Genomic DNA, 12,259 nt, shown 5'->3' on the forward strand with positions numbered 1-12,259 from the left:
GTGCGAAAGGAGAGAGCCATGCAGCTGCTACAGTCTCGTATACAACACCCAGACGAGACCGTTGCAGTGTACACTGAGGAAATGAAGCGTCTCTTCCGGCGTGCCGACGCAAACATGAAGGAAGAAGAAAAAGTAAAGCTGCTCATGCGAGGAGTTAAAGAGCAACTCTTTGCCGGCCTCGTCCGCAACCCACCGAAAACCGTCACGGAATTCGTCGAAGAGGCGTCCACAACGGAAAAAATTCTTGATGCCCGAGACCGCCAGTATGACCGCCAGCAGCGCGTTTTCTCAGCAAACTGCTTGGACACCGCTAACAACAATGACCTGCGGGAGGTTATACGTCAAGTTGTGCGAGAGGAGCTCCGACGAATGCTGCCAACGGTAACGCAGCCGCAACTTTCATCGCTCACTGACGTCATCCGGGATGAGCTTCAACAGTCCTTGGGTGTGACGCCGACAACCACGCAGCCTCTGCAGCCCACAGCCATGACTTACGCCGCAGCTGTGCGCCGTCCTGCACCTCGACGACGGGACCCAAGCCACTATCGCCCTCAGCCAGCTGCGTTGGACCGCCGCCCTCTCGCCCCAATCCGCCCGTCCTACGAGCGACGCGCACAGCCGAGGAAATGCGACGAGAGGAGAACTCCCGACCAGCGCCGCCCACTATGCTTCCACTGTGGCGAAGCCGATCACGTCCTCCGGCACTGCCCATACAGAAGACTGGGCATCCGAGGGTTCTCTTACGACGCTCCACGACCCCGACCCGGCCAGCGACCAGCCGAAAACGAGGAGTTTTTGCGTCGGGAAGGATGCTCATCGCCGAGCCGCCTATCACGTTCCCCGTCGCCATCTTCACCGCGCTTTGTATCTCCTAGCCGAGGTTACGCGATGCGTGGACGCTCCCCCAGCCCCCGAAGGTTAAACTGAATAAAGCAGATTCTGGAGGTGAGGTTGCTTCTGAGCCCAAGAACAAAGATCATCCATCGACGAAAACGCAAGACCATGCCTCAACTACGACGACTACACCGACGAAGACGACGACGACGACGCGGCCAGACTTGAACCTTACACCACCGCCCAGAGAAGTAACGTCGGAATACGCCCACCGCAGTCTCACTGCCCGACGAAGCCGAGACCGTACACCGAAGACAACGTGCAATACGAAAACGCGAACAAGTGACCTTGAAGTTATGGTCGACGATAGGCGGTTACTGCCTTGGTGGACACCGGAGCTGACTACTCCGTCATGAGTGGGCCGCTCGCTTTCCGACTCAGGAAGGTAACAACAACTTGGGATGGCCCGCTGATCTGCACCGCAGGTGGCAACCTGATTACGCCGTCAGGACGCTGCACCACGAGAGTTACTGTAAACGGGAGAACCTATGCGACAACCTTCCTGATCCTACAGCAGTGCTCACGAGACGTGATTTTGGGAATGGACTTCCTGAATGAACATCGGGCGATCATCGACCTTCGATCTAAGTCTATCAAGCTTTGAACGGAAAAAGCCATACCTGCACAGGCACTTGAAACAAAATACACGTAATAATGAATTAAAGCTAGTAATGTACACAAATAACAAAACAAACAACGCCGAATAAAATACTCACTAAATGCACATAATACAACAAAAGTACCAAATTTGTTAGTCCATGGTTTCCTTTAAGAAATGCTGAAACGATTGTAGGTTAACCTCAGTAGCTATGTGTGATGGCAAGTTATTCCAATCTATTATAGTGCGAGGAATGAATGATTTCGCGTAGAGCACTGAACGGCATGTGATGCGTTTTATTTTGTTATCGTGGTCGCGGTGAGGAAAGACTGCAGGGTGTGGCAAAAAGAAGTCGTCGTGGAGGGTGGGATGGTGATACAGTTTGTGAAATAAGGTTAGGCGAGCGAAATGGCGTCGACATTACAAGCTTACAAAGCCTTTATAAGACTGATTTTTTAATATTCTTCGGCCGTGTGGGATCAGCATACTGAATTTAACAGTATAGAAGTAAAAAAAAAAATTGCAAAAGAAAAGCAGCCAGGCTCATCTCCAGTTAACACAGCTGGCGTAAGGCAACAATTGCTTCCGTGTAAAAAGCAAATTCAGAACCATTATATTTGCGACAGCATTCTACAATAGGAAGCTGAGTACAAAGAGGAACATTTTGACCGAAGCTGCTACACGATGAACTACACGTGCCAACCAATAACAAAAATTAAAAGAATACATAAGCAGATGATAAGACTTAAAAATTCCTTTCGTCCAAGCAATGTCCTCAGTGAAACGCTCTATCTTAGGATGCTGTGGATTGCCTTAGTGTCGAATCTTTCTTACTAAAACTTACCGGCCTATACTAGTTTAACCAAAGCGTTTTTCTTCGCGCGAGTTTGCAGGTTCCATCTTTATTGTGAATCTATTCTGTTTTGCTTGTGGTCTCTTATTTGCACGCTTGTGCCCTTGCAATGTTTTACCGCCCTAGTGTGCTGACGATTAAAGTGCTCTCGTTTTTTTTTTTTAAAGTGCCTTGTAGCGTTTTATTCGCTGCTTTGTATTCATTACTATGTACGACCTCTCCTGCTTAAGAACTTCAGCGCAGGCTGAATGTACTTGCGATATAAATAAATAAATATATCCCAACAACATCGGTTACCTGCACTGGCTGTCGCGCTGCACTGCTATCGTTAAAGTCATCGCATATTGAGGAGAAGTTTTCCATCGACAAAGGACGGCATGTACATACGTCACCGCAGTGGTGGGCCGCCCACTGCGACCTGGCAGGCAAGAATCACGCTGACGGCGCAGGGAAAGCGGCGCATGGCGACATAGCTGTGCTGCTGTGATGGCGCCACTACGCTACAAATTCTTGGTGGGAGCGACGCTCTCTGTGGTGTCATCCCTAGCGTCGAAATAGACATTTATTACGCATTCACCCCACCTGTGACTTTCGCATGCCTCGAAATTTAGATACTCGTAACGGCAACTGCCCGCACCGAATTCACTCTGACGTTTCTTACATAAAATACTTTCTTCACAAAATAGGTGCATCAAAAAGTCCTCTGTGCATGCCATGGTGCGCGCGAAGATCTTGAGCAATTGGTCTCTGCTGCCAGAATTTTCGTACCCACCTCAAGGAATTTCTACTCTGCCAGGAGTGCGCCCTGTGCCTGGGCCCTGGAGTAATGCGGCTTGGGCTGTACGTGAGACGTGGGTTCGATTGACACCCTTTCAAAACCCTGGTTGCTTGTGAGTGCGCGAGTGTTGTGTTGTGTTTCAGCTTTTATTTTTTTCCTTTTCATTTCCCTCTTGTTCAATGTTCTTTCACCTTCAGCTGGAGTAAAACTGCCACCTCACTATGATGCAAATGTGCTAGAAAATTCGCACATCGCTTCAGAAATGCGGAACTACCGATGAGAAAAGTGAACGGAGTAAGTCCCTCCGCGTGGTGCGTTGCATGCATCGAAGGTGGAAAATGGTTAGGTACGCAGATGAGCGCAGGTAGCAGAGGTCTTTGTCCCGGAGTGCAGCAGGTGACATCTGGCCACGCAATGAGGCAGTTAGTTGATCGTCGGCCAATTAATGCATCCTGAATATATTTTACATTTTGATGAAAGCCGTTCAAGAGCACAGCTCACCGGAGCATTCCAGCAGCAAGCCAGGCGAAATGGCCCCAGTCTGCTCTTCCGAGTCCCCTCTTTTTCAAGCACTGCCGCACCTTCTCAAGCAACGCCACATCCGCGGCGCGTCTCACACTGAGCACGCCTCTTTCTGCCGCACACCGCAGCAGGCCCCTCATTCTTCTTGGATGCACGACAATTTTAATCATGCATTTTCGTTATTTTTGCCGCTTACTGTTGCTAACTGTGTTGTCATTGCTTTGAATTATAGCTTGTGTTATGAGTATTTCTAAATGACCTTATGCCTTAACACTACTTTGTATACTTTTGTTTCTCAAACCCAAAGTTTTTTCGCGCTTCATACTTTTTTGCAATATTGTTTACTTGTATTCTCCTCACTTCGAAATCTTGTGTAATGATGCTGCTAAATACACGCGTTAGCTATTGTTTTAAATAACCCGTTGTGTATATATTCTGTACGAATTTGTAACCGCTCACTGCCTTCTGTAATGCCCTCCAAGGGCCATGAAGGAACCTGAAATAAATAAATAAATAAATAAATAAATAAATAAATAAATAAATAAAATGCGCCGATCAATGTGCGCAGCGGTAACCTCAGGGGCAGAAACTAATTTGCTCTTTCGACATTTCTTCCCCTCCCCCCCCCCCCCCCTTTTTTTTCAGACAACTTGACATCTCTGAAGCTCCTGATGCCGGACAACATTCTTGTCGTGCTGTTCAGCGGCTTCCTGGTGATCGGCTTAGTCAAGGTATCGAATTTCGATTGCATTAGAGTGGGACCTTCGAGCACCTTCGACTGTGACGATTCCTTCCCCGTACCACTTTCTCACCTCTTCAGCTCCGCCTGTGTTATCGAACCACCAAATGAGGTCGCATGCTGGCCACTGTGAGCAGTCGGCTAGACTGGAAAAAGAATGAAACGTTACAGAATGACGGCGAAGTGGCGGCAGGCACTCGTGCTGTGCACACGCCGCAGGTGAATGAAATGCGAACCACATGAAACTGAAGACCACGTACTCGTGCATTGCTGTGACTCCGACATCACTGTGAAAGGGTGGTGTGAACCGAGTTTTTGCTTGAAGAAAAGCATTCGGCATGCTGTTCATCAGCATAACCATCGCCCACTGCCGGCTGAATTAAGGTCTTCTCCACTAGGACTCTCCCGTGCCGGCGACGCAAACCCGATACCTGAAAATCACAAAGCAAACAAGGGAGGAAACCCTCACACTGCTTAGCAATGTTTCGACAAGGGGACTTTATTTATTTATTTTATTTATTTCAATATACTGCAAGCCAGAGTTGGCGTAAGCAGGAGGGGCATAAAACTAAAAATTTGGCTGAGGGTTAGCTTGGTTAAGCCCGGTAATTGCGAAAGCAATTTCCCCTGGCTGCGCCTAGGTTGGCTGGTGGTGTGTCTTGGTGGTGTTCTTAGTAAGGGTTATGTTATCATAGTTAATGACGCTTAAGCTTCGCCTTTAGGAGTGGAACGCGACAGCGTGCTGTAGCGCTGCCAGGCAGTCCACGGAACGCCACCATCCGTTCGGCACGATGCCTTGCCCTTTGAAAGATGGCTAAAACCTAACTTGCGGAAGCTGATAAGGTGGCCAATGATTAGGGAAAAACAGGTGTGGTTGGGATACAAAAATGGGAGCAATAACACCGGGGGCCGGGTCAAAGGACCTGAGGAAAGTACGAACAGTGAGTAGTTGAAAGTGGGAATATAGATCGGGAATACGAGTTTCCTGATAAAGGAGAGCGTTTGAAGCTGATTTTGGGAGCCCGAGGCAGAGCCGTAGGGCATGCCTTTCCAGTAAGGCTTGTAGCGACTCGCGCGGCCGGCAGTGGCGGAATCCTGAAAAGGACGAAGTGGGCTGGCTCGTGCAAGCGAGAACGCTCTCCTGGCCAATCCCCCGCCGTGGGTATGTGCCATTCAGCCTGAGGACATCATCATCATCATCATCATCTGGACCTGGGGCGGCCGGAAGCTGCCGCCGGTGCTCTGCCGCTACCTCTTCTCAGGCATCCCTCAAAATAAACGTGGCCGCGGTCGCCTCCTGGGCGACCCCCACATCGACCTCTACAACGTGGTGACTCGGCGAACCGCCTTTTCTTCACCTACGGCTTTCCAGGAAGGCGTACTGGGAGCACCCAAGTTTCGACCCGCCACTTCCTGCGTTCCATCCCCAGGGCATTGGCTGGTGCTTCGCTCAGGTGGAGGCTGCGCTGTACATGAACGTCGTCACTATCCAGCCGTTCAAACACGCAGTCCTCTGCGATATCCTCCCGCCCGCCCTTGTGCGCCGACCCACCTGCTCTGCCTTGGATTGCCGGCCATACCATGAGCTGCGTGCGGCCGCCTTGGACGACTTCGGCGCCTACTATGTTTCGGTGCCGCTCTACGACGCAGCAGACCCGCTTTCGCCGCCGCCAACCTCTGGCCCTGCCTCACTCGCGCCCACGCAGCCTTCATCAGACCCCGGCCCGCCTCAGCAGCCCCTCACCGCCACTCCTGCCCAGCGTCTCCGGCCCGGCCGTTCCTCTCTATGCCACACCAGGTGGGATCAGTATGAGCTTCGTCTCACCTCCCACTACTGTCCTACCCGCGTCTTTGGCCCTGCCTCCTCGCCCTTCAGTGACGTCGCCACAGCCTCCTGCAGCCACGGACGACTCTGCGGCAGCTGCCGCGTCGCGGCAGCTTCCGGCATCTCCACCTACCTTGTCACTACCGCCAACAGGCCTCTGCAGCAACGCTGACGCCGCGGCGAGCAGATACTCCCAAGCTCTCGGCCAAGAACAAGCCTGTTAGCCCGAACTCCAGACCCTCCAAAGGACCGCACTGCACTGCAAGTCCCATGAAGCAGGTTAAGAAGGCGAAACCAGTGACGGTAGTCACAAGCATGGCTCTTGTCACCTGCCCTGCTTTTCCTGCAACGGACCCTGAACAGGTGCCAGCGTCTGTATTCAAGCCAATCCAGGCCACTGATGTGGATCCCTCTTGCTCCGCACCGGTGTTAGAATCATGTAGGAAGCCTGACACCGTTGGAGTGGCCATCGACCACCGCAAGTTCGACGGGAGTCCACCACCCACAGCCGGTTGCACACACGCTGCAGCTTCATCGGCCGCCGTCTAGCAAGACGCCTCTGCTCCCCTGGACCGCGGACGTACCCCCGGTTGCTCCAACGGGGCCGTGGCGGCCTCCATTTGCCGCTGCATCGCCGGCGCCCTTTTCCATGATAGGCTCGGCGCCAGTGGCTAGGGCGCCGCTCATGCGGCCACCCGTCCCGTTCAAGCCACTCTGTCCATGGCTGGATGTGAGCATATCCTAGCGGCCGCATGCCGTCCATCACGCCCATTTTCTCACCTCGACTCTCGCTGCGCCTCTCGTCGCCGCCCGCCTGTTTACCGGACCCCGGACGGCCTGCACGACTCTCTTGACAAGCACCCACTAATCGTCTATGGGGGGGGGAGCCCTGTAGCGGCCTGCGCGGCCGTCAGTGGCGGAGTCACGAAAAGGACGAAGTGGCTGACATGCGCTAGAGAGAACGCTCTGGACCTTGGCCTCGGCCGGATGCTGCCGCCACTGCTCTGCCGCTACCTCTTCTCAGGCAGCTTTCAAACAAACGTGGTCGCGGTCGCCTCCTGGGCGACCTCCGCATCGACCTCTACAGGCCAAGGGCAGGAACTTGCAGTCTGCGCTTCCCGAGAACAGGACGCAACAGAATTCCAAAATTGATCTCATATAAGCCTTATACAGAAACAGTAAGGTGTCGCGAAAGATGCCAAAGTTTTTACTGCCTACTCGCGTCAACTGGCCCAGAGCACGTTCCTCTTTAATAACTTCCTTTTCCATATGCTGGCGCCAGTCCAAATTTGGGTGGTGAGTAACACCTAAGTATTTAACCGTCTCTACCTGCGGAATTGGGGTGGAGACTAGCGAGATGTACAAAGCGGTGTCTGGAGGAAACACAAGCACGCCACGCTTGCTGGTATTAAGTGATAAACTAATTTGGTCCGACCAATGTTCAGAAGCAGTCAGGTATGCCTTCAAAGACTGGTAAAGAGAATGAATATTCTTTGCTGAGGCGAAAAAAGCTATTCGTCTCCGTATACAAAAGCTGTAATGTTAGGATGAATGAGGATGTCCCCAACCGATATGTTAAAAAACAGCTGTGACAGAACAGTACAGACCCTTGCGGCACATCTCTGGTTTGAACATAGGTATTAGAACAGAAAGCCGTCTTTACAGAAGAACAAACTGTCTTTTAAAAATTGACCTACCCAGGAATAAATGTGCAGTGAACGTAGCTGAGCAAGTTTGTTAAGAAGGACCGTGTGCTGTACTCCGTCATGGGCCTTGGCAACATCAAGTGTCATCAAAGCTGAAACTTACCTCTTGCGACTTGAAAGTCGGATTCGGCTTTCTAGACCTACATGTGCGGACCATATGGAACAGCCACGGCGAAAGCCAATCTTTGTGGAGCTGAGGCCGTTAACGTCATTAACATGCTTTGTGAGACGACTGTGTACGCTTTCTATCAAGTTGACTAAATTTTAGGTCAAAACAATTAACCGTATATTTTGTAATTAAAATCCGTTCTCTGCATTCTTAAAAAGCAAAGTTATTTTCGCAAGCTTCTAACTGTGAGGTATCCACTTTTTTCTAATGACGCATTTGCGTTATCCAGAAGGTGAATGGTGAAGTCTTGCGCTAAAATCTTCAACATACCCACAGTAGCTCCATCAGATCCCGGGGCGGCAGACTGCATGGAGGAAACAATTGGAAAGAGCTCCGACACATCGACCTCAGTATAGTCCGAGCTGGGGGCGAGTGTGTGTAAAGGTTCAGTTTTCTGCATCTGGAAAAGCAAAGCCAGCCCCTGAGCGATACGTTCAAGGTTTTGCTTAGCCTCCTGAGGAGACAATACTATTGACTTTGTAGGGTTGGAGGCCAGACAGCTCTTGTAGTGTGTGAGTTCCGCTAGGTGGCACCACTTCCCCAGCTATATATTTGGGTTCAATAAAGCCTGAGGGTCTTTGTCCTGCTGAGCGGCGGTGTGTCTCGTTTGGCGTTCGTGCTTACAGAAGCACATCCCGCAGCAGTTCTTATTGTGCGCCATGAATCTATATAGGGCCTTCTTATTCTGGGGACTTGAGAGATACGTATTTAAATTTTGATTATATTCTGTTATAGTTATGTGAACCTATCCTTGAGGGCGCCACGGGCTACCCTAGCTGTGTATATAATAGCTAGAGACCGGATTTTAGGCAAATGCCTATTTTTTTCAACGCTTCGTAGGCGCACCATTTTTACATATGAGCACGAATTAGGTGTTGACAATATGTTTAGTACTCTTTTTATAGTGCCTATAAATGCCTATTTTGGGTGTCAGTGCCTATAAATGCCTATTTCCGACGTCGGTGCCTAAAAATGCCCCATTTTACAGAAAAGGGGGCCTGAAATACGCTGTGGTTTTGCTTTCAGATTCTGTTTGCTTTCGAATACATTTCGGTTTTGAGTAGAACACACACGTGGCAACATTAGGTGACCTCGTCAGTTGGCTGTGGTGAACACTGCACCTACGCCGGCTGTATACACAATACCAACCACGTCAGCCAAAAATATCGAAGCAACCTTTTTCCTATTTTCTGCCATTTTATCATGGCAGCTTGTTGATGACTTTGGCTGTTAAAGTGGTAGTGGGCCAGATGGCACCACATTTCGGAAAGTATACGGAGGAAGTTATAGGTTCGTTCAAATAATTGCCAGTTGCTTCCAATTGAAATCAACTGTAAAATGTTCCATAAACCTGCTGTAAACAGTTTAACAGATTTATATTTCCACCTGGGTAACCTGCTTTATTTTCGTTCCTTGTGCCCCAGATGGTGCTCGTCTGCTACTGCTTCCATAGCTTTAACAGTGATTTCTAGATGGATGATGTTTATTTTACCATGGATCCTCGTGGATGTATTTACGTAGGCCCGTGCAGAACTATGATTCTTTTAGGCATATTCCGCATCAAGCAGCACTGTGTGCAACAGTTTATAGCATCTCGTATTTATGGTTTCCAAACCCTTCTTATGGCCAGCACCATTTGATAGTCGTGTGGCTCCAGACACGTGAAGCCACAAACTATAAAACACTGTTTACACAAATGACAACATATTTATTAATGTTGAAGCGTCGTGTATGCCTGCAATTAATAAGTTCAATTCCTGTGTGAGCGAAGACTGAACTCATTTGTCAGGTGCTTTGAATGGACAATGTTTCTGTCAATTTCTAAATACATGGCCTCCTGTTAAGGTGTTCATTGTTCCCACTTTTGTACACGACAAGCGAATTGTTTGTTTCGAGGTATACCAAAGTGTTTTAAAAGGGTTGGTAACCGTCCCTTTTGCTCTGCTGAAGCATGTGTATTGTACGAAAAGTTCCACGACAGCCTTAAAAAAAACGACTTCTAATGTTGGCACCTTGCTTAAGGTCCCAAATCATTCCTGCTGTGTTCTTGTTTTATTTTACGGCAGATATTGCACTCTGAAGTTCGGAATTGTGTGCACTTTTGATAAAGTTTATAGTGCCTACTTTTCTCCGTTAGGTGCCTAAAATGCAATTTTAGCCGCCTATTTATGGCGCCTAAAACATGCTTTTTAGTGCCTAAAAATCCGGCCTCTAAATTAATAACGAAACTAATCTATTAAAATAGTCTTCTTCGTTCGGCTACTGGCGTCGTGCTTGCTTGGCTGGCTGCTGCTCTGCGTGTAACAGCCGGCGATACAACATATTCCTCTTTTGCTTTTTTGAGTTCTTTTGAAAGATGCAGAAAAAACATTTATCCAATTAGCTGGGCTTTGATTATAGGAAATGCTTTTCCAGGCAGCTTTTCGATGACGATGAGCGTTTTCACACTCTTCTGTCCACCATGGAGACGGCTGTCTGCCAGGGGCTGCAGCGCACACGGAGAATATAGAATGCTCAGCAGCAGCTTGCAGAAAGGAAACGGTCTGCTGAGCTCTTTCTGCTCGACTCGAGCTAACTATAGAGGGAAGTGAAGCAGAGATCATTTTTTGTACGAAGTGTGATTTACAAACTTCATGGTCGCACCACTTTTTCTGAGGCGAGATTATAGAATATTAAAGGTTATTGGAAAGTGGTCACTAGATGTACTATCGGCCGGCAAATAAAATGGACCACCGCTCAGGGTAGCGGAGCGGCTGCGGAGCCGCACAGGGGCGCTGTTATCTCGCGCCGCTCGCTGGCAGCCAGAGTGCCGCGAGTGACGACAAACTTCGCCCCCGCCCTCGCGCGGGGGCTTGTCGCGCTTGATAAATATCTAGTATTGCGTTCAGCTGCTCTGCTGTTGACGGTCCCGATGAAGGGGAGCGCGCATCGCCTATTCATCGAGCACATCGGGCTGTGGCAGATCAGTTGGAAAGCCGCAGTCCGTCAAACCGCGGCTGTGTGAAGAAACGAGGTGGAGTCTTCTTTCGAAGCGAAAAGCTTCACTAGGCTCGTCAACACCGCGCTTCGCGTGGGACACCCCCGGGCGCCGCCGCGGCGAGCCCTTCCTCCTCCTCGCCACCCCCTCCGTTCTCTTCCTCGCCACCGGTTTACCCTCCGCCGCTTCCGCGCGGTCTCCGCGAACCTAGTCTATAAAAAAATATAGTAACGTTGGTCTCCGCCGCCGTCCCAAGAGGAGAAGGTTCTTTCGCAAGGCGTTGCGATAACGCGTGAGCGGCGGCGGCGGCCATAAGAGGCCGTGCGCCGCGGCGCGCGCTCCATCGCCACTTCTCGCCACTGGCACGGCCGCTCGATCTCTCCTCCCTTGGGAGGAAGATCGAGCGGCCGTGCCACTGGCTTACCCCTTGCCGCTGCTGCGCGGTCTCCGCCGCCGTCCCAAGAGAAGGTTCTCTCGCAATGCGTGCGAGAACGCACGCGTGAGCGGCGGCCGTAGAGGAGGCGCAGACATTCGCCATGGAAGGAAGAAAAGAAGACCCAGAAGTGGTAGCGAGGGAGTTGGCTCAAAATCTACACCACTATCGTGGTGCTCCCAGTGCATTGTGCGCGAACTGCGGCAGCCATGACGTCAAACAAAGCATAACTGCAGCTTTTCGCTTGTATATCCAGGCTTAACCATAGCTATGCCACTGCCAATTTTTTGGTTGTCCTTTTGTATTGCCCTCATGCTAGATGTTGCTGCTAATCCTCTGCATCCACCACAGCCGGATTTTAGGCAACACGGTCCAAGGCGCCGCATCGGCAGCCACCGTGACTGGCGCTTTTTCACGCCAGTGAGATAACAGAGACGGCGAACTTCTCTGCGGGCGCTGCTTCTCTTTCGGAGCTGTCGTATTGGCACTGTCTTCGCAATAAGCTTGATGTTCTGTTGAGCAAAACATCTGCAAATCTTTTTTTTAAATTAGGGTCTACGATACGTAGTCTTTGACGATAATTTCTTTACAATGGTTCAGTCCCGAAGAGATTCTTAGGAAGACGAATCACACAAATTATTGTCAGTGATGGAATTTTTTTGGGGAAAGCAGATTAAATATCTCATTGGCATTTTTCAGAATGACCATAGTGAGACGAAACGTTGCCGTCTGCCGCGATGACTTGACATAGTGGTCTTGGCATAG

General features: G+C 50.2%; 1 protein-coding gene across 7 annotated transcripts in view; it reads left to right on the forward strand.

Annotated features, from left to right (window-relative positions):
* Nucleotides 1–12,259, forward strand: part of LOC149325761 (uncharacterized) — a 180,305-nt gene that overhangs the window by 65,915 nt on the left and 102,131 nt on the right. For all 7 annotated transcript variants that reach the window (XM_089562498.1, XM_089562499.1, XM_089562501.1 and 4 more), the window contains one exon: nucleotides 4,291–4,376. In XM_089562498.1, coding sequence (XP_089418624.1) covers nucleotides 4,291–4,376 — 86 coding nt within the window. The remainder of the gene's footprint in view (nucleotides 1–4,290; nucleotides 4,377–12,259) is intronic.

The sequence above is a fragment of the Amblyomma mixtum genome, chromosome 10, assembly GCF_055824585.1.
Source record: "Amblyomma mixtum isolate Tamu chromosome 10, ASM5582458v1, whole genome shotgun sequence".
Taxonomy (NCBI): domain Eukaryota; kingdom Metazoa; phylum Arthropoda; class Arachnida; order Ixodida; family Ixodidae; genus Amblyomma; species Amblyomma mixtum.